The 23,724-nt window shown below is 39.3% G+C and overlaps 1 protein-coding gene across 2 annotated transcripts in view; it reads right to left on the bottom strand.

The window, feature by feature from the left end:
- Window positions 1-4,749: 4,749 nt before the first annotated feature.
- Sgcd (sarcoglycan delta) overlaps window positions 4,750-23,724 on the bottom strand; it is a 682,952-nt gene continuing 663,977 nt past the window's right edge. For both annotated transcript variants that reach the window (XM_041676147.1, XM_041676146.1), the window contains 2 exons: window positions 14,722-14,845; window positions 4,750-13,042 (listed from right to left, as the gene is read on the bottom strand). In XM_041676147.1, the coding sequence (XP_041532081.1) occupies window positions 12,869-13,042; window positions 14,722-14,845 (298 nt within the window). In that variant the 3' untranslated portion in view covers window positions 4,750-12,868. The remainder of the gene's footprint in view (window positions 13,043-14,721; window positions 14,846-23,724) is intronic.

The following is a 23,724-nucleotide window of genomic DNA, read 5'->3' as shown; positions in this document are numbered from 1 at the left end:
TTTAATGCAGTGGCATATTCTTATTTTGTTTGAAAACTGTCCATTAATTCTGTTATAATTCCCAATGACTTAGCATGGAAGAAAATGAATATTTTCACTTATGTGAATTATATATACTTATTATCCCTTTTACAGATATATTAATATATTGAGAGTTTTATTATTAACCTGTATGAGCACTTTGAATATTTAATGACTTATTCTGGTTTTCATATTATTTATTTTTAAAAAGACATATTTGTAATTATATGTGTGTGGGTCTGTGCACATTTGAATTCAGTGCAGGAGGAGACTAGAGACTGTAGCTCTTCTAGAACTGGAGTTACCACTGATTTGGGTTTTGGGAGTCAAACTCAGGTCCTCTGCTAGAATAGCGTATTCTTTTAAACATGGAGCCACCTTTCCAGCCCCACTGTGTGTTTCTTTACTTATAATAGACCTTCTAGATGACAGTGGGCTGAGGGAAGAAGGGACCTGAGAATTACGTATGCTGTTTGGATGTGGTAGCATGTGCTTCTCATTACAGCACCTGGGGACTGAGGCTGGAGTAGAACTGTGAGGTTGAGACCAGCCTGGGTCGTGAAGCAACTATCTTTAATACCTGCCCCCCACCACACACACAAAGTCCTCAGAACTCCCCAAACAAACGAGCACTTGATGGTCTAGTTTCTCCTCCCAGTATGTGGGTTAAATGATCATTTGTCCTGTAATTTTGTCTTCTCTTCCATGTTGTGTTATAACTGTGCATTTTAGATCTTGGTGCATGCAGCATGCAAGGCTCTGAGTTTCCCTAAACAAGGGGCACATGTTTTTACAAGAACATAAGGACTCCACAGATACCAGATAACAGCAATGTTCTTAAATATGGTCCCCTGGAGATAATTCAAGATATGACCCCGAAGTCTTTTGACTTCAACCAATAAATGGCTGATCAGTTTTTCAAATATCGGTCTTCTGATCTTTATGTTTTCCCCTTGGTTTGTGCTGATAATCCATCTGTTTTCCCAGCATCTTATATTTCATATCTGTGGCTATTTCATTATCGCGATTGTCTACTGCAACCTCAGTGAGTACAGAAATCACACACATCTTGAAAATGTTATCTTCTCTATGGTTGATTTGTAGTTTTAAAACTCTTTTAGTGTTTTGTCTGGAATCTATTGCTTATCTTTGCTATTTGTTTCCCATTTGATTATACCTGAACATTTTATGTATATTTCTTAGAACATGTTATATATATTTCTTAGAACAAAATGTCTGTTGGGTAGGATTGTAAATACGTAAGTAAATAAACTTGAGGGAAAGCAAGAAAAGCTCCACCATTTTTATCTCTTTACAGCTAAGGGTTGGTCATTTTATTCTCCACTGTGTGGAAACTGTATTTTCCTTAGCACAAGATAAAAGCACATTCCATTCTTCCACACAAAAGTTTATGTGCATTTGGCTGCATGCGCACTATATTTAGTATATGTTGTATTTATACAGCAAAGAGTATCAGACTTGGCAGTGTTTTCTCCATGAGAAGCGATTTATAGCTGCTTGCAAAGCAAACACTCACCTTTCCTTTAATGCTTGGTGAGTTTTTAAAGTTCTGTATCTCACTGAGATTTTCCATTTTTTTCATATAAAGAAATTACACAATTTTTAATTTTACACATATACTTTTAAATTTTATTTTCCTGTTTTAACTATTTATTAGCAGTAATGCCCCTTTCAGATTTTTTTTTAATTTTTATTTTTTTTTATTGAGAAAAGGAAAAAAAAATTTCCACCTCCTCCCAGCCTCCCATTTCCCTCCCCCTCCTCCCACCCTTCTCCCCCTCCCCCCACTCCTTTCCCCCTCCCTTTCCAAAGACATGAAGTTTAGAACTCCTTCTCTTAGTCTATCTATTTTTGTCCCCATATTGATGCTTTTGGAATCTTATGGTGAATGTTTTCACTATGTCTCTACTTACAAATGAAAATATTTTTATATATCAGAAGACTTTCTATCCATATGGTTTGTAGTGAGTTCTTAAATTTTTATTTTTGAAAGAGCGTCTCACGATGTAGTACTGGCTGGCCTGGGAATCAGAGATCCACCTGTCTCTGCCTCCTGGGTGCTGGGGTTAATGGCCTGCACCACCTCATTCCACAATTGGCGATATTTAAAACTTTCCATTCCATACCTAGGCTGGTTTCCTTTCTGAAACCACAGATTCCATAATGGAATGTTGTTCACTTTAAATTTCAGGGATCTCATTAATGTAGGACACATGATCCATTTATCTTTTCGTTTTGAGAGAATATTTTCGGAAAAGTTTAATTTTTGCATACTGATGCTCATGGACAGCCAAAGAGAAGTTACTCTTTGCTGTCATGTAGAGGTGTGTATATAGTTTGTATACATCAAGCCTTGTACATATGTATGTCTGTGTTTTATACTTTGTAACTTTGTAGAAGCCACTTGATAGCGTGATAATAGTTTCTTCCCAAAATTATATTTAAAAATTTTCTTGTTCTTATTTTTCATGGTTTTATACTTTTGTTTACTGTTCATTTAGTTGCTTCATCATATATAATCAATGAGTTGGGCATATTGCTAAACTGGCCGTCTCAAGTGACATTAAAAATATATATAATCTAATTTAAATATTATCCTTTAAGTCTGATTTTACTGTTAAATTTTGCATATCATTTTTTTATTTTTTTATTTTATTTTATTTTTTTGGTTTTTCAAGACAGGGTTTCTCTGTAGCTTTTGGTGCCTGTCCCGGAACTAGCTCTTGTAGACCAGGCTGGCCTCGAACTTCCAGAGATCCGCCTTCCTCTGCCTCCCGAGTGCTGGGATTAAAGGCGTGCACCACCATCGCCCGGCCTGCATATTATTTTTTAAAATACAACTCTTAACAAGGCCTCATAGTAAATGAAGACTAATTATTTGGGGTTATAACAAGTTTCTTTGATTAATAACTACTATCTGAAACTTCATTACTCTCAAATGCTTGTCTCCTACTTGAATGGACTATAATTCAAAAGATTATATTATCACATTTTAAAGTATAACACCTTATTTTGATATTTTACAAGTATTCATGATTATGCTTTATTATTTGTGCCAAGGAGACTCAAAAGTTCATCTTTCACTCTCCTATTGAAGAGCAAAGAAGTATTGGAGCAGCAAACTGATTCTCACTTGTTGCCAAGTGTTCGGTATTGTTGAATGTTATTAAAACATTGGCAAACACAATTGTCCTTAGCTGGAGATGCCAATTCCTTTGTGCTACTCAGGGCTTCTTTTGAAATGTGTTTATTGTGTTTATTACTCCGTGCACAGATTCTCACTCCTGCCCCTTTAATTTGGCTCTTAGACTCAAGAAGGATGCTCTACTAGAGAATCTTACACAATAGGGTCATGATACAAAGAGATCTAGCAGTTGCTGATTTGTAACTATTTGCTACTTTGGAAAATCCCCTTCTTTGAAGAAAAGAAACACAACCATTTTTCTTTAAAGCTTCTTAGTTTTTACATATGCTCTCTAATTTTGTAATAACAATGAAGTCAATAGTTCAATAGTTTGATTTGTCGGTATTTGCCTGCATTTCTCTTTCTTGAGTGCTTCTTTATTTTTTTAAACTATGAATAAACTTTCTTTTTTTTTACCCGATCTTTTAACTGGCAACTTAATTCTCTTTGATTTAGATTGCTTTTTTTCTTTCTAAACACCATCTTTGGACATTGATTGCACCCTTCTTTGCAATGAGACTTTTACTATAGAAAGCCCTTTGCCTTGAGGAATCTGTTCCTTCAGCATTTATTGGGAGCTAGCAGGTAAATTTAATGAGAGGTAAACTTTGATGAAAATACAATTGTAAATGGGAATTGCTTTGAAATGTACAGGACATGAAAAAATATGTGATAAAATTTTCTAGATAAGGAAATTATCTGCATTATAATACAATCGTGATGATTGATTAAGGTTTGCGTTCAAGTTTTTAAACTTTAAATTTAAATGCCAATATTCTAAGGTTTCAGATAGATAAGTAGGTAAGACCCTAGTAAAATGTGATTTTATAAGGTAATTAATGGTGGAATTAAGGGTTAGTGATGAGGACCACAGAGAGATGACACATGCGGTTGGGAAGCATGGTATTCTGGGGCGGGTGGCGCTAGATGGGAGGCATTCTATGTAGATGGAGTACATGGCACGCAGAAGAATTTGTCGCTTTGTGGAAAGCGAAAAGGATAAAATGTGGTAAATGAAGGACTGAGTGTGATGAGTAGATCAAAGAGATTTTACCTTCTATGCTGGATGCTTTCGCTGTGCTCCATATGAGAGTTTGCTGGACTATTCTTTGAAAAAAAAAAGATAAAAACTGACTTGACTAGGATTGAGTGCCTGACTGTATAATCTCACAAGGGATGCTGATTGATGGGGTCTCCTCAGTAGGGAATGACTTCTTCAAAGACTTGGAAAGCTGAGTAGTGAGTTCTTTCTCTAAATGCTCATATGGGTGACCTAGAGCTTCATTAAGAATAGCTTTTCCCTTGACCTGTTCCAAATCACGACTCTCAAATTGCAGGTCATGCTTACCTTAAATTAACCTCTCTTTTCATAAGACAGTCCATGTGAGTAACTCTCCAAGAGCCAAAATGCCTCAGCTAACATGTTAGAACATTGATCAAAGCCATGTAGAAGAGAGATTAATGTGGAATTTTACTTGCTGTGAGAGAGGAGCTCCCTGAAGAAGTGGACAAGGTACTTTCCTTCTTACCAATCATTATTTTTTATTAATATATTTTACAAGACTGCAGTTGAAATAATATTAAATACAAATTTGTTTTTTTATACAGAAAGTGTAATAAAGTTAAAATAGTTCCTTGTAATTCATAGCATTATTGCAATGCTTACAAAATTTTTGCATAGAGTGTGCAAGGATCGATGTTATTTAAAACAAAACTAAAACACTCTTCTCACATCACACCAAACCCAGAGGAAAAACAAAACAAAACAAAACCTAAAATAACACAAAGGTCAAATTCAGATGAGGTTCATTTTCCAAAGTTCCTTATCGCCAAACAAACCAACTTCCATGTCAACTTCTCTGACCTCACCTTTTCTGTTAAGCGCCCCAGCGTGTCTTCTCCAAAGGGTATTCAGTCCCATCATGACAGCTGGCCTGCTTTCCTATCTAAAGCATGGGTACCTTCAGTAGGTTTCTGTGGCTTTGTGGTCTCTCAGAGGGAAAATGCTGACTAAGAGAGATGAGAAAAATGTATCCCACTTCCTCATGGAAACATCAGCTAGAAGCAGCTTTTGTGTGACTCTAGCCTATGTAACCCATCAGTTCCCTTTCCTTTGCCGTGATTTCCAATCTTTGTCCAGGGAGGTTGATGACATAAGACCCCTTAAAGGTGCTCATACATGATTTGCCATTTGGAAACTGACACCATTGGAAGGGAAATCCCTGACTGAGCCAAGCAGAGTCCACAGTTTACAGTTCTAATGAATCCATTCTAGTCAATGAGAGGTGGACACAAACAAGCTCTAGCCCTGGGGCTGAGTGTGAGAGTGTCCAGACTCTCTACTGTCATGGGAAGGCTGCACATAGAAACACAAGCAACCCATCTTTATAGCATCTCTCTGTTCTGGGAGACCGACAGCATGACTGTCACAAGGGCATAGTGGTGTGTAATCTGTTCAGACAGACCTTGGCTGAGTTAGGTTTTCCAAAAAGATCTTGTCTATTTTATTCTTATGAACCAAACTCCAATTCTGTGTTCAGAAGGTGCCAGTGTTCAAAGCTACCCAGTTATAATGAGCTGCCGATTGTATTCGCTTCCTGCTTTTTAGCTAGAATACCTACAGCCTCAGGGCTGAGGGTGGGACCCCAATATAAAAGAAGCGCCCTGGTTAAGTGGAGAATGGCTATCATTTCCAACTCATGAGAATTGGTGGTGATGGCCTCTAGTGGGAAGAATTCTGCACCTTGGAGGGATATGGCCTTTAGTGATAGTTGTGATGGGCTGGGTATTAAGTCACTACAGAGTCAAAGTGGCTTTCTTCAGGTGGTGTTGAATGCTTAAGATTGAATCCTAGGTGATTCTCAGTGACAGAGAATGAGCCCCGACCTACTTGATGGTTTTATTTTACTAGAAGTAAAGGGAGAGAAGAAAGCCTAATACGGTCAAGGATCTCACATAAGACATTTGATTTTTGGATGCAGCTGTAGGAGAAGGAAATAATATATATTGGGAACAAGGCATTGTTCATCCATACAGATGTATTACCGAGCATCCAGATTTTCTCCTACATACGAGACTCACAACTGAGATGCCCTCCAGTCCTAAGAACTCGGAGTCTGACTTAACAAGACTCATACCCCAAACAAAGCAGTTGTTTGGTTTTGTTATTGTTGTTCTAGACTCTGTAACTTAGTCAGGCTTTCTACATCTCCACTCCACATATCCACACCTTACTATTGTATGCGACCCTGATAAGAAACTACTGAAAACGGAGATGTGAAAGTTTTGTAGTCTATTTCATTCTAGAAGGTCTGATCTAAAACCTAGGAGGGAAGCACTCCCCAGCAACTTGAAAACAAACTTGAATGTTAGTGAACTGCCCAGGGACGAGAATCACACTCTAGCTTGGTCATTTTATAGATAGTGAATTTGAATAAGTTTCTTTGCCTCTTGAGGTCCCAATTTCCTTATCTGTAAACTGGAACCTTGTTGGGAGAGCTCAACTCTAAAGTGCTGTTCAGAGGAAGAAATAAATGGGTGCAGACAGAGCATTTAGCACAGTGCCCAGTGCAGAGTTCAATGAATATTAACATACCATTCTAATAACGACTGGAAAGTGGAGGCTAGTTCTTTTCATATCCTAGGGGAGGCTGTGGATCCAAAACAGCCTCTTGTTTTATGCATGAGTTTTGAGGACATGGCTCTTTTCGTGGTGAAAATTTGATAGCTTCTCCCCACCCCCATTCTGAAACAAATAACCATGGCCCTCAAGATCCTGGAATCTCTCGAGTCAGGTGAATGGGAGCACTAAACACCTATCGGCCACTGCCACCTCTCAATCCTCCGACAATCCACTCTCAGTTAAATGAACAGTCTGTTTGGAGTTTTCTCACTTTATGAAATCTGAGCTATCTCTTCTTCCAGTGACAGAGACCCATTAAAGTGGGCTTTGAAGATACTTTGGGTATGGAGGGAGTAGATTTTTTTTTTTTAAATCTTAAATGTCAGTTTTCTTTCTTGTTTTCTCAGCAAGGGCAGCTTCAAGTTTGTTGTATTTAGTGAGGAAGCAAAAGCCACATACTTGTCAGTGAGGATGGCAACATGCTGAGTGAGGCTTTTGGCTGAGGACTCTGTCTTCCTAGTAAGACAGGTAGATTGGGACTCCAAAGCCACTTCTTGCCTGTGACAACTGTTCCTTTGATCTGTTCCAATTGGTAGTCTCCAAGTGTGTTCTGATGCTGCCTGTTGCTGGGTTTAAGGTAAGGAGCAGCAGCTGGCATTGCGGTAGTTCTATACTTACAACTCTTTAGGGATGGGTCTGATGGCATCCTTAATGTTGTGCTGTGGCATAACCCCCCTATGCATCAAAGGCTCGTGACATTTTCTCTTCCTCAAAAGAAGATACTGATTTCTTACTCTGCCCATTTCGACAAAAGCAAGATAGGGGAAGGAGGGACCAAATAATCTGTGTGGGCGTGGGTGTTCCCAGGGGATTTTCTTCTATACATGCGCTCCACCTAAACTCAGAAGGAGGACCTCCCACAAGCAATTATTTTCCCTTTGCCATTCAGATCCACCTTGACAAGTTTCAAGGACTCCATTACGAAGAAAGCTTTTAGGACTCATAGAAATCACATTGCTTTAGAAAGTGCTAATGTCTATGGTGCATTGTGCTGCCTGAAGCAGCGGGCGGGTGGCTGCTTTATCACTGATCAGTGGTTTGGTTTTGTGAATGGAAAATTCAGAGGCAACTGTACAATTTAAAATTCCTATTGCCACAGAGAAAGAGATACATCTGACATCCCGGTGCAGTAAGCTTCACTATTTTCATGGAAATATGTTGAAACTGGGAAACCTTCCTCCAAGGAAGAAGTGATGAAAATCTGCAAGAGAGACTTTTTATCTTTGAGATAAAAGGTCTGTTTTCTAAGGTCGCTTCTTTCATTAGATCTGTTCCCCAACTTGCCTGCTACTGGTGCGCCATGCAAGTGTACCATTCAAGAAACTGATTCTTTATCATCTTGTCTTTGTTCCTAAGAACTCCTAAGGTGTGTGGTGTGGGGAGGGAGATCTGGTTTTGTTTGAAACTTACATAAATGAGGTTTTTTTTCCTTTTATTGATCCTTAATAAAGGATCAGGTACTTAAAGATGGATGAATTCAACACTTTGGCCCAAGCATTATGCTATCTTTTGTTTAAGATAAATAAAACGAGGATACGCTCATTGGGTCTGATTTCGTTGGCCAACTTGATTCTTCAAATGCATTCACGAGGAAGGCAGAGGGCTTTCCTGTAGTAATGTAGATCAAGGACCCAAAATGGTAGATATTCTCACTGAAACACATCCTGCCTCTCCAAGGTAAATACTCACACCCACAAAGGTTCATTTATCATGATGCCGTGTTTATCGCAATAATCACAACACCACTATCAGCAAAAGGGGCAGACCTATGGTAGCAAGTGATTTTACCACACAGAAGCAGAGGTGTGTGAATATGAAACATATTCTTTCTGTATTCCCTCCACTCCAAGGGAGCAAAGACCCAAATTCCGATGAGTAAAAACAAACTACCCTTCATCTGGTCACTTCTAGAAATGGCTCCACAGAAAATATTTCACTGTTTATTCCTACCTATATAAAGATGTTATTGTTTTGCTTTCCTTCCAGTTATTTATTGGTCTAACCTGGCAAGTGGCTACAAAGGAGGTATAGGTAATGCAGGCCATATAAGGTCAGAAGTGTATTTTCTAAAGAAACTAGGAATGAAAGTCTCTCTGGCACATGGGAAGATGCAGATTTTGTGGGTGTAGATGGACTTGAGTATTTTTATGGAAAAGATTGTGAATCGGGATGGCTCTTCTTGGCTTCATTCAGGTCAGGCATTGCTTACTTGAGAACCATTGCTCACCTGAGAAACACCCAGCCAGGAGCCACTGAATAGTGTGGGAGGCCCACAGCTTCCTTATTCCCAAGCTTCTTTTCATTCCACTTTCTCAGTTACCCCAAGTCCTCTGAGCTGCCTTCTCTCTTAGATGTGTCCTTCTTAAAACTTCAGCCAAGTTTTATATTCCCAAGCCCCCGTGGAAACACAGGCTACTCCTTGTTCCTGAGAAATCCACCTTCTGTCCCACCATGTCCAACACAGTCTACAGGTGACCTGTAGCTCTGGGGTCAGCAAATGTTTTCTACAAAGGGTTGTATGGCCATAATTTTTTTTTGCTGGCCATGTAGCCAATAGTAGGGGTACAGATGACATGGCTCATATACGACATGTGAATGTCTGTGGCTATGGAGTCAGACTGGGTCTCCAGTTTGTTTTTTATTGACCCTTCCATAGGGTCAACCCTCAAGTATTCTTTGGTCTATGGTTTGTCTAGCGAGAGAATGACATGAAGGAAGCTAAAAGCTAGTTCAAGTCTTTCAGTGCTATTCCTTAGTCACCGAACAATTATGAAACCACACACCAAGTTTCTACCTAGATAGATATGACCATGGAGCTCTTCAAAACCTAGGTCATCTTGAGGTGGTCCCTCCGAGTGAAACTCCTAAGATTTGCCAAACAGATGTGCTGAACAGAACTACATGATAAATGTATCTGGAGATCACATCTTGATTTGTAAAATGTTTTCTGAAGAATATTAGCATACCAGAAGTTCTAGGATGCTGAAGATTCATTTGAATCCTGTTATCCCACTAGCTGGTTAATAGACCCAGGAGTGTGATTGTCTAGAAGATTCTGTATATAAAGATTAGAAAGATTCCTATTTTCAAAAAGCAGGGGGTCAGTAGACATTAATATAAATGCTGACCTCCCTCTCTTCAGAATTCTGGTGAAAGCTTTTCTCATGACCATGGACAAATATTCTGGTTGGAGAGCATTAGGTGGGTGGGTTGAGGGGGAGTTCATTGACAACTAAGGATGCATCTTAGTTTCCAGTCTGAACTGAGATAAGTAATCTTCTCATACCAGAGATCCTCTGATGTCCCGTGGTCCTTTAACATAACTACAGCCAGAATTAGCCAGAATTTTATATCATTTATTGCTCCAGGGATTTCTTGATTTATATCCCCAATTACTATTTTATTGTGTGTTTGTGTGATTCGTTTGCTCTAGGATTCAATTTTGCATGTGTGACCATCATATTTTCAATTGTCATAAAATTCCCAAGGAATAGGACTTTTATCCCACAATTATAAATGAAATCAGAAAGGTTCATGGAACTTTGTTTTTTTCTTCTTATCCAAAGACAATGGGTGTGAGATGGCCAAATGGAAAGGCAATTTGTCTTCTTAAACAAAATGAAACATCCCCTCCAACCACCCCCAAACAACCCTATCTTCTTTATATACGTAGACACAAGGGACTTCAGAGTTATTTTTTAGCGGAAGAATATGGGGTAGGTTCTTCTAATAGCTAGGAAGGGCTTTTTGTGTCCTGAAAATGATACCCGTCTGTGATACTGGCAGATTCTGGCTGAAAGGGCCTATAAGAGGTTCAGTAACCTGTGGCCTCTTATAGGATCCCTTTTTAGATTCCCATGCTGCAAATGAAACAATTGTAAGTTACTGCCCTAAGATGGACCCACCCAGTGCCTCTGCGTAAGATACACAGAGAGGGTGAGGGGAACCAGGCCTGGCCTCATAGCCAGAAGTCCAAGTCATGGGTCAGGTTAGGATAGCCCCTGCGTTGTGGTAATAAGCAACTGAGGAGTACATTCCATGGGTGCAAACCTCAGCCTGTTTCATGCATGTTGTATCAGAAATAGCGAACCTCTTTCTTGTCTCGTATAACAAACTGTTCAGCTTGTGGAGTAAGAAAAATTAGAACCTTGTGGAGTACAAAAACAAAAACAAGTGTCACTCAGGCCTGCGAATACAACTTCCTTCAAGATTGTAGGGCCGTTGCTTCACCTAGTAGCATCAAGGATGAGCTAAGCCAGTTATCCTTCCACTCTGGGCTCCTCAGAGTCCAACTGTGGAAACCAAACCGTTTGGCTTGTCTGTCAGTTTCTGCTGCTCCGTCTAGACTAAACCATTTCCCTCCAACCACCCAAAATAAACTACAGGTAACAAGATAGATAGGATGTGCTTCTCCTTGCTGAGTGCATTGGCTTAAGGCATAGGCACATTTCCCCCTCTTTGAACAGAGATGGTGTAATCCCCTGTCCCAGCACAAGAGCTGGCCAGGGTGACCCTGGGGCATGGCAATGAAGGTAGGGTGAGAAGAGGTAGCTGATGGCGGGAATTAGAGACTATTTCCATATATGGGGATCGGGTGCCGCTGAGCCCAGGGGAAACAGTGATTCTGATGAGGACAGATGACTCTGTTTATATTAATTTGCCATGAGTAACTCTCTGATTCCTAGAGAAACACAACAGTGAGTTCAGGACTAGGAATACCCCAGCACTGAGAAAATATTCAAGAGCAAAGCAAGAGAGTTTATGCAAGCCCTTGAGAATACGACATGTCTAAAAATGGCCCACCCATCTCAAAAAACTTACGAAAATTAGTTAGCTTCCCTATAGTATCCTTGGTTAGATTTCCATCTTAAAATAACGACTCTTGGGATCTGGGCTCACTCTTTTGTATTCTGACTGATTTAATGATTTTTTTTTTTTTGTCCATTTGTTGGGTAAAGTCAGAAGTGAGAACCTAAAAGCTTGGGAGACAGTTTTCCCGTAAATGAAATGTCCTGTCAATGTATTCTTTGCCTGTTTGGCCATTAAATAGCTTCTATCCTATGGCAGAGGAGCTGGTATTCTCCTCTATGCTGATTCAAAGCTCTTACTCGTTGACTGTGGGAGAATACGTGAGTTTAAAGGAAGTAGATTAAGTAGAAGTTAGGTGAGTGGTTTACATTCTTTCAGAATTCAATCTCCCTGCCTCTATTCCTTTAGCCACACAACTCCTAGTATGTTGGTCTACAATGGCAGGGTGGCCATTTTGAGTTTTTTGTGGCTAATTTATACGGGTATACCCTATCCTTATTTTGAAGAAAAGAATTTGACCAGCTTGGCTGAAGCTAAGAAAGGGAAACCAAATATATATGTTTTTAAGACAGTCTCACTCTGTAGCCCAGGCTGGCCCCCATCACTACAAAATTGCCTGAAGTTGGGATTACAGATGGGTCAAATGTTTATCTTTTATACTAATATATCAGCACTGGAGAGTGACCCAAAGATTCCCGCCATCACTGCCTCTAATGACTCAGAGAGAAGCTAGGTGATTACTTGAAAATATTGATGGATATTCTGTAAGTGCTCAGTCCGCTGTGTGATTTGAAATTGCCTGGGGAATGCTGATCCTGAATGAGTGCTTAGATTCTGTCGTGTGGGTGATGGGGGTGGAGTGGAAAAATGACAGTGGATAATGTCACAGGGTCACCCATGGTTCCTTTTGTACTGAAACCTCATTTTATACAGAGGATATATATATTTATTTATATATATATTTATATATATTTATATCCACTCACACACACACAACCCACACATACACACACTCATACGCGCGCGCGCACACACACACACAAAAGGTCTTTGATAGGCTTTCTGTGTTCTAGTAAAAATAGCTGGCAGCCAGTGTCTCAAGCCAAAAAGGGCCTTTATGCTGCCGACAATTGTCCACTATGGATAGTCCTTCAAAGGCAGACACTTGTGTTTATCTGACAAGTGGAACCAGTTCCTGCCTGGGACAGGAATAACCTCCCATTGGCGCAGACGCAGATCTCGAAGACCTTCTGCCTCGTTCCTGTGGGTGTGTAGGATCCACGAGGCAGTCTAGGTAGTTTGATTTTCGCAGCATCTAACTTAATCTAGAGAGAGGAAATAGGAAAGAGAGAGTCAGTCAAGAGCGGCCATATATAAGTTCTTGAAACTCAGAAAGAGCTGACTATTCCATTCAATTTAAACAAGTACTGATTTGGGCTGAGCAGTGTTGGTAGTGGGGGTAAAACAGCCTCTATGGGGCCGGAGAGATGGCTCAGCAGTTAAGAGAACTGGCTGCTCTTCTAGAGGTCCTGAGTTCAATTCCCAGCAACCACATGGTAGCTCACAACCATCTGTAGTAGGATCAGATGCCCTCTTCTGGCATAAAGTTGGTAGAGCACTCCCATACATAAAATAAATAAATCTTAAGAAGACAGTCTCATATCCTAAACTCACACACACCTATAATCTAGCAAGATGATGCCTTATTGGTTGATGTTAGCATTTTGCAAAAAGTGTGATATGCAGAATAAGAATAGTGTCGTAGAGCCAATTAAATGTGGGAATGTCACAGTGAATGGGTTTCCTTACTACAGGGCATTGCATGTCCATGGCCAATATGAAGTTCCCAGAAGACAGTAGAATATTTCGCATTGCCATGCTTTAAAAGATTAGTGAGACTTCCTCTTGCTTTCTTTTTCTAATGGTGGCACTAATATTCAATAGAATATTATACACACACACACACACACACACACACATATATATATATACAACAGAATACATACATACATAACATACATATATAAAGCTGTGGTGAAAGGTGTCATTAGGTTTTTTATTATCACTGCCTCCTCCAAAGGTCAAGTTTGAGTGGCTATAAGTTGCCTGTATGAGTCAGTTTCTGTTTTCATGAGCATGGCTTGCAGTTCATGGCTATTTGGAGAAGTGGTTGTTATAATGGGAGACTCTATGAGACAAGTTCTTTTAAAACAGAAAAAGCGAAAGTCTAACTAAACCAAACATTTTTTAAAAGATGCTCACTGAGTGGATGTAATTATGCAAGCGAGCTAGGCACCCTCTAAGTAGATACCCAAGGTGGAGTACTGTTTGGTCTTCAAAAGTCAGGCTGGCCTTTTAGTTTCCTTATTTAAAACATCTCACCTATGTACACTTCAAAAAATCCCTTTGTTATCTGAGTCAAATTAGACTCTTGAGGAACTTGGCTTAATTTATCTATAAAATGACAAGTGGCATTTGTGTTCCATGACTGGGGTTGTGTTGGGGTAAGGAGAGTCAACAATACTTTACTCTTTGACCATCTATTCTGCCCCTGTTAGCTTCTGGTTGGTTCTGACTCAGAGTAGTGATAAGACCCAGCTTTCCATTCTCAAAAGGAACCCAAGCACAAACATAAAATAACTACATGTAAATTAAATTCATTTTCAGTCACATGGGTGTGACATACAACTTAATTATGTGGGTGAAAAATCTTATTTTAAGGCTATGAGAGGAGGGAGAGAGAAAGAGAGGGAGGGAGAGGGAGAGAGGGAGAGAGAACTTGGAAACAGTGCTCATTTTCACAGTTCTATTATTCTGGCACCTCATAAAGAATGAACCAGAACTCTTATGCACTATGTGTTTGTCTTTTACTCATTCTGTTTAACTGCCTCGTGGGCTCCTTGGGTGGATACTATGTAAGAATATCCTCAGTACAAACCAGCCTAGGAGAGAGGTTGGCTCCTCAGGCCAGGAGACTCGAATTTCTGACCTTCCCACTCCTTACCTCCCCATCCTTGGACTCCAGTCTTAGCTCACTTCTGCAGGTGGCTTCCATATTGCCTGCTTCTGCATTGATTTCTACCCCTTTCGGTGCTTCCATCACTAGAGATCGTGTTGGGGACTCCAACCTGAAATACAAGCCGCAGATTGAAGGAATTTGAGGAAGCAGATGCTCATGGCGTTCCAACAGCTACAGCAAGCACAGGAACCTAATCTGTCTAGATTCCGCATTGGAAACATACAGATCTGTGACAGATGCCAGGGCTCTAGACTTTATCTTCTCCACGTTTCACAAAGGTGATAAGGAAGGTATTCTGGGATCATAGCCTTATCATCTTATACCTGATGATTGTTTTAGTTTCTTTATTAGTAAAATTAAACAGCTTTTTACCGATAGCTCTCTTCTATGGTTATCACTATTTTTAAAAGTGTGAGGATTCTAATACCTCCCTTTCTAGAATGTTTTCTCTCTGTCCTCTTGTCTGGTTCTTAACAAGGCACAGTCAGAACAAAGTTCAAAAATAGATGTAGGTGGCTGGAGAGATGGCTTAGCAGTTAAGTGTGCTCCAGGGGTGCCCGATACCCTCATCTGGCCTCCTCTATCATCTGTGCACACATGCACATCCAACCCCAAGTACATACCAGTCAGGGTCACCCCCCCTCCACGCCATATACACACACATTTAAAAATAAGATCATTTAAAATAAGAAAATAGATGTAGGTGGCTGGAGAGATGGCTTAGCAGTTAAGTGTGCTCCAGGGGTGCCCGATACCCTCTACTGGCCTCTTCCATCATCTGCACTCAAATGCATATACAACCCCATGTACCCCCTTCCACCATATACACACACAATTGAAAATAAGATCATCTAAAATAAAAAAGATAGATCTAAGAGTCAGACAGTCTTAAAATCAAGCCGGGAGGTGTCCCCTTTATTGTGATGACTGATGTAATGCTTTAAGTTTAAAGTACAATGTCTAAGATACCTATAAAACAAAACTGCCCCTATCCTCTAAGCCCCACTTGCCCAAGGACAGATAACTTCCAGGAGTGCTGGGCCGGTTGTTCATGTCAGGTAACAAGCTGTGTGGTTTTGCTTCTGTAAACAAGCTTGGTTGCCCCAATTGCACAGCATGTATGCTCCATCACATGTAGGCAGAAAGTATGTACATTAGGATGCGTGCTTGCCTCTGATTGGATGAAGGTATAAGATACATAGTCTTGTCAGTTCTGCTTTAGTAACTCCCTGACTAATGAAATCTGGCATCATACTCTGCATATGCATCTCAGGTATGGACTTGGCCAGTTTCTATTGTCCTGGCTGCTATTTAATAAAAACTTTTCTTTATTAAAACTTATTCATGGTCAAACTGATGAATCTCTGAGTGACTTCAGACCTATAACATTATAACCACAGGGAAAAAAAAAGAAGAAAGGAAAAAGAATTGCCTAATTTTTCTCAAAGCCTCAGTTTCTTTACCTATAAAGCTTAAGTCAGGCCTGGCATTAGAAATATGACTTGATCTAAAACATTATGATTTTGAGTGGAATATTACTTACCTGACATTCTTGGGAACCAAACATGTTTCCAAGTTTGGAAATTATTAGCAAAGTTACAGTAGACCTTGCTGGAGCATCTTTATCTGAAAACTCATAATGGCCTCTGAGTGGCACTCAATTGTTTTGGGGTTTGGAGCATATTGAGACTTTTCAGATTAGGGACAGTCACCCTGTTCTGGTGTTGGCATTGTTATTATCCCAGCAAAAAAGAGTTCTTGAGTCTTACACCTTATAGAACTTTAAGATTTAGATTTATAGACCCTTGTAGATTTAGAATAGACTAAGGGCTGCCTGGATCTGAGAGGGGAACTCGCTGGGACATGAAGAGGCATCGCTTTGGGTAGCAGAACAGTGATAGATATCTTGATTACAGTTCAGCACTGAGTCTATGTCTCTATGCATTTTTGAAAATGCAAAATAATGAGTCAATTTTATTGATTGTAAGAAAAATTAACCTTATTCTATGCTAATTATAATAGGAAAGCAGGGGATGCTATGCCTCCAAAAGTTTTTTGACTAGCCCACTTTAATGAGAAAAAGCTCAATCATTCCCGTTAATATTCTAGATTTTAACAGTGTTATCACATAGGGATTCATAAAGAGACTCTCTGTAACATAAAAGAAGCTCAGCCAAGGATCAGGACCCAGTAATGACTAGAGAATTGCCTTTCTTCTTCAGGTCAGTTTCTCTAGTTAATGTTTCCAACTTTCATATTTCTTGAATGTGTTGAAAAGTGATATCATCCTTTTTGCCAATGGCTGGCTACCTGTTCTATTTTACCACTCCATATGTGGCTAGAGCAAACCCTTTAGTGCCTCAGGAAAATGGCCACAAGGACAAACTAGCTAGTGAGTTATCACCACAGAGAGATCCCTGGATATCAAGACAGGTTCTGGGAAGGCTCCTGCACCCTTCCTGTTCTCAACCACTTCCAGGAAGCAGCCTTGTCATTGAGGGTTTCCCTGCCTTATAATAACTCCACAGGGCCACCATACTTCTTTACAAAAGGCTTTCCATTCCACTTAGTTCATTCTTTTCTTACTGATCTCACTTCCTGTGTGTGGTGACAATCTCTCCAACCCATGGTCTCATCACAAGACCTTCATCAAGGTTGGCCCAGTCAGGCATGTTTTTTTCTTATTATAGGACTTACTTCATTTGCATAGGGCCTTTCTCATGGCCTGGGAATAATCTCAGTGCCATGTGGATGAAGTTTTGTTACTAGCACAAGAGGAAGCGATACCTATGCAGGGTACCAAGTCTATATTTTCATCTAATCCAGGAGCTTGTCTCATGTCGGTGATCTTGCTTCTGAGACAGGCAGGTAATTTGGGGCCATTTTCCTTTTATCTATCTATCTATCTATCTATCTATCTATCTATCTATCTAATCTATCTAATCTATCTATCTATCTATCTATCTATCTATCTATCTATCTATCTATCCATCCATCCTCCCTCCCCCCTCCCTCCCCCCTCCCTCCCTCTCTCCCTCCTACATCCTACAGTTTGGATGACCAAGGTAGATTATCTGGAATTTTCTTTTATCTTTGCTTCTACTAATATTAATCTCTTTCTCCCTGTATCATGCATCTCCATTCTTTTAACACTACTTCCTGCCCAGCTCATCAGCGACACTGCTGTCTTCCTTCATTCCCTTTCTATCTCTATCTCCTCTTATTTAACCAGCTAACTCAGCATTAAACTCACCCCCCTCTCTTTTGCAGGCTAGGTTGTCATTTAGACTATTAGACCTTCTTGTAATCATTTGTCTTCAGTGTTTCCTTCACTTTACTGGACTTTACAGAAAGATATAGAATATCTTTCCTTTCAAAACCTCCCTAATCTTCCTAAGGAAGATTTTGAACTCCTATACTACCCAGCCATTTAGAATTTGATCTGATTTACTTTGTTGGTCTTTATTCTTCTTTTAGAAATGTATTTATCACTTTTGGGTGATGGACAGGCATATGTGCCACTGTGAACATGTGGAGGGTCTCTCCTCCATTTTGACATGAAATTCCAGGATTGAACTCAGGTTGCCAGACTTTTACTTCAAGTTGTTACCTTCTGAATTAAATTTTTGGCTCTGGTCTTATTTCTTCCTACAACCATATTCTCTAGTTTTACTGAAGATTTATGAGGTGACACTGTAAACACGCATCATATGTGGGATCTTATTCTTCTTAAAACCCAGTTGATTTAGTGCCCTTATAGTTTTGGTTGTTATAAAGAGGTAACTATTCTTAAGAGCCTTGATCAGGGTTATATTTACAGTCAAATAGCAGAAACCAGACTTTAACAAAATTTAGTAGAAATCAAAGTCAATATGTTGCTTACTGGGCTGTATCACTTCTAGGAAAACTTCCCCCCCCCCATCTGTATTGCTACCTTGTAAATAAATGGTATTCTTCATGGATTTAGTGCTTGTGTTTCCAGGATGTGTCCATGAATGAGAGTGAGAGCTAGCACCATACATGACCATGTGAAACACATGTCACATTCTGTCACAAGTCACACAACCGTTCTCAAATTTAAGTGTTTACATTCGTGATACCAAATCCCAGATAGACTGAATATGCTCATACATTGCACCTAGCATTATTGACATCAAATCCCAGATAGATTGAATATGCTCGTACATTGCACCTAGCCTTCACAGTGAGAGAATTCATGAAGAGACAGTTGGAGGCAGACTGAAAGAGACTCGACAAAGAATATGTGCAGGGCTTAGATGGCACAGGGGGTAGGATGCTGTCATTTAAGGCACCAGAATTTGCTTTATCCTTGTCTATTAATGAATGCCCCCAGGTCATCAGAAAGGCTCTGAGGCAACCCCAGCCTTAGAGGTACCAGAACGATAAGAAAGGGAGCTACTGTGGAAATGTTCCATTCTAGAAGGCGATGTAAGAACCATGCAGGTATGGTCACCTCCTGGGAACAGACACAAGAAGGTACCCTACTGTCTGCTTCATAACCCTTCCGTATGGCCTCTGTTATTCAGGGTGACACATTACAGTTTGCTCACATGCTAAACTTAGTGCTAAGGAAAAAAAAAATTCCTGCAATTGCCTTGGGAACCATAGAGGGCAAAATACTTCTGAAGTGATACCTATCCATTTCTGACCACAGATCAGCAACTAGACCATAACTGCTTATGCGGCATAAAAATGAAAGCAGATTTTCTGTTGGTGGCGAAACATTGAGGACTCTGAGGACTCTTGGAAACGAAAGGACTGTCACAGAGAAAAAAAATGCAGCCTCCAAGAACAAAACATAGAAAGGGAGAGAATGACCAGGAAGGAAGGCTAAGGGCCTAAGTCAAGTCTTAAAAGGAATCATTTTCAGTGTGAGTTTGTGGAAGGACAGTGTGCTGGGCTCAGTAGCTGATGAGCGGTACCAACACATCTGCAGATGCTGCCTTACCACAGGGCTGTTAACTCAGGTGCCCACAGGGACTAATTAGACAGCACTAGTGAGCAACCTACAAAGAAGGTTTAAGGGAAACAAAAAGAAAAGCTCCAGCAAAAAGGTACCTACAACTGATGCTGGCTGGGCTATGAAGCAGATGATGGAGATGCTGTCTACAGATAGCTGCTTCTCTAAGGTCTCTGTTACTCAGGCTTCTGATTTTTCAAAAGCTAGTTTTCCTTAAATTCTACAAATAAATGTACAGTCTTTATAAAAATATAAAGAGGGTATATACTGGCAAAGCATGGTGTCTTCATGCTCCCCATTTTCTTGAAGAATAAAAGGGAAATGCTTACCTTTGTGGTACCCACAGCTCATCTCCTCCCTCCCATTTATCTCTTTCCCCTCTCATTAATAAGTACTATTAGGACTTTTGTGTTTATTGTTTTCTTGCTTTTCTTCACAGCTACACATTTGTCTCCTTGATGCATTGTTCCCTTCTGAATGTTACAAACTTTCTACCAAGAATAACTCCATTTATACATGTCTTTATTAACTATTGTGCAGTCCCTAGTATTCTTGAGATTCACACTCCCCCATCAGATGGCTGTAGCTTATTCTTTTTTTTTTTTGGTGTCACCATATGCTATGATATATTTTTGTATTGCTCCATTAGACATCTGGTTCCAGGCTTTTGTTTCTATTAATAGTTTGTCTATTTACACTTTGGAACATGCCTGCTTGTGTACATATGCAGAACACTCTTGCAGGCATAGAATAGACTGGGTAGTTCTGGGATAGACAGAGCTACAATATATGAACATATCACACAGCTTCCAAAGTGATTGCTCAACTTGACTTTTCCTCTAGCAATGCAGAATGTACCAATCATTCTACTTTGGCAATGTCAAAGAGAGAGGATGCTCTTGTCCTTAACAATTTTATTTCCTTCATTAGAGAGTGAAGCGTCAGTTTACTTGGAAGCCATGTGAGGTTTTCTTCAGTGAACTTTTTTTGTCTATTTTATTTTATTTTTTACTTTCAATGTTCTAGATGTGATTTATAAATACACATGGCAAAATTGTAGTCCTGTATACTTATGATTTTTTTCTTTTCTTTGTGATTTGTCTGTTTATTCTATACTTAGCATTGTCTATGAACATCAGTGTACCTTTCCAGGTTTTATGTAGACAAGTAGGCTTGTGCCTTTTGTAATTTATTGAAGCAATAGTCCCTACAGTGTAATCATGACTCTCTACATTGTCTTTAAAAGTCATAGGCTTTGCTTTTTCACTTAGCCTGTAATTTGCTGATTATTGGGTTTTGTGCATGGGCTGATGTTAGGGTTGGATTGACACAGATTGTTATGACAGCATTTTATGTGAAAAACATTTGGAGCTCTATCATACATGACATCGTCATAGCCTTACTCTTCTTTTCTGGGGATGTCCAGTCTCATTATTTTAGTTGTCCATTCTTGAAAAGTACATATGGTATGTCAACTTACTTTGGGGTTCTAGTGTTCTATATATCCGGTAAGGAAAGTCTTACTACCCTTAGCTTCTTCTAAAATCCTTAACCATTTTTGATTTTCCATTCAGTCTTGAATTTAAGTATTACAAGGAAACATGGAATGATTTGGTTACCTTTTTAAAAACATTTATTCATTTTATTATTATGATTATGATTATTATTGTGTGTGTGTATGTATACAGGCACTCCTTCATATTTATGTACAATAATGTACCTAAGAAGTTAGACAACAACTTTCCAGAGTCGCTATTTCCTTCCATCATGGGGCCCCATATAACACAGGAGATCAGAACTGGCAGCAGGTGTCTTTCTGCACTGAGTTGTCTCACTGGCCGAGGGGTTTTTGATGGGATTTGAGTCCAACCCATTATCTTTGTGTCTGTCTTGTTATGTTTTTTTGGATGTATTTCAGTAATTTAATATTTCCCAGATAGTTTTATACATCACATATCTGTGATCTTATTTCCATTAAAACTAATTATATCATAATACATGTTTTATAATTCTTTTCAGGTTGATTTTAATAAGACTTTTTTGGTATTTTCTTATTTCACATAAAGGCCTAAGCTTTACCACCTTTTTAAAGCTTTTGGCTCTTGTCTTCTTCCCCCGTGCACTATCTACCACCAGAGGTCTTTTCAAGATTCAAAGAACTAATTTTTCCCTCATTAGCCCCATTTAATCTTTATTTTCAGTTCTTAAATTTCTTCCTGACTTTTTGTTTCAAATAGGTTAGAAAAATTCACCAACTATTTTCCATTCTAGTATGTGCCACTTCCTAAATCCTTACTGTTATAGAATATATGCATTCATATTCATCTTAACAGCATCCCCAGAAAATACTTCCAATATATCCATAACTTTTTTAAAAAATTGCACTATGATTACTCCTGTGGCCTCTAAGTTTTATCAAAAGCTATTCTTATTCCTTACTTTCTAAAAATATGAGAGCCCCCAGAATAGATTCCTAGATATACCTACTATATGCTTTCATTATTGATTCTGAACTTTTGAACATTGTCTTTGAACTAACAATCCAATAATAGAAACTGCTTTCTGTATGAAATCAATTCTTCAAAAGTTGAAACAAACTACCTTCTTTGAGTCTGATAATGTCAGTTTTTATCAACCTTCTATGGCCCTGTGCACTTCAAATATTGGTACCATGTTCTTTGTCTTTGAGTAAGAGTAGTTAGTCTAGTTAATTGCTCTGCTTGGTTTTATTTATTTTTAAGTCATGTTTGTGCTATTTTGCTGTTAGTTTTTCTTTTTTAATACTGAGTCTCAATATGTAGTCTTGGCTGACCTGGAACTTACAATATAGACGGGGCCAGCCTCAACCTCAACTTGCCACTGTCTTTCAAGTACTGGGGTTAAAGGTGTGCAATACCCTACCTTGTGCTGATATTTTTCATGTTAAAAAGAAGTATGTTATTAGATATCATATTTCAGTAGTCTATCTTTCTTGTCATCTTATCAGTAAATAATGAATCTTTGATATTTCTTTTGTATCCCCACCATGTGTTAAAACTCATGGACCCATTGCAAGTTCTTCTTGCAGTATTTTTCTAATACTTTCAAATATGAGCCATGATATGTGGTTATATTTCAGATGTGTGCCATAAGTAATAATGAGTTACATTTTACCTCATGTGACTTTTCTTTGGATGTGTATGTGTGGTATAGGGGGGTGAACACACTAGTATGTGCTCATGCAGAGGCCAGAGTTTGATGTCAGCTGTCTTCCTCTACTGCTCTCTACTTTATGTGTTGAGACGGGGTCTCTTGCAGAACCTAGAGTTTGCACATTTGCCTAGACTGGTCATCAAGCCCCTGGAATTTTCCTGTCTTCATCTTCCAGCCCCAGGGTCAGAGGTGTACACCCATCATGCTCAGCTTTTTCTGTGCGTGTTAGGGAACTGAACCCCAGGCTTCACGTTTGCTCAAAATGTACAGAGTCATCTCCTTAGCACCCAGATTACTTTCAGTTAAAGTAAAAACTACATAGTGAAACACACAAATCCTAATTATATGCTTTAATGTATTTTGAAAACTGTAGACTCATGCAATCGTCACCCCTCAAACATCACCACCATACATCTTGTAAGTTCCAACTGTCTCCCTCCCAAGTCACAGGCCACCCCTCCATTTCTATCACTGAAGATTAGTTTTGCTTGTTTTCAAACCTCATATAACAAATGTCACCATTTTTAGACTTTTCTGACTTTTGGGGTGCTCACTGTTGTTTCATGTGGTTGAATTCATCAGTAATTCATTCTTCCTATTGCTTAGTAATGGTTAACAGACTATGATTTGTTTATCCAATCTATGTTTATTAGATATCTGGTTGTTTTTAGTCTATGGCTATTTTGTACAAAGTACTGTGAAAATTTTAATGCAAGTATTTCTGAGAAGGTTTCCTCTCCCTTGAATAAGTGCCCACAAACCACTAGATCTAAGACAAGTGGCTTTAATAAGTCTGGTAAAATAGGATTGAAGAT

The sequence above is a fragment of the Microtus oregoni genome, unplaced genomic scaffold (assembly GCF_018167655.1).
Source record: "Microtus oregoni isolate MIOR12 unplaced genomic scaffold, Mior012 000027F_ref0000203, whole genome shotgun sequence".
NCBI lineage: Eukaryota > Metazoa > Chordata > Mammalia > Rodentia > Cricetidae > Microtus > Microtus oregoni.
The sequence above is the reverse complement of the archived record's forward strand: the minus strand, read 5'-3'. Positions and strand labels throughout refer to the sequence as shown.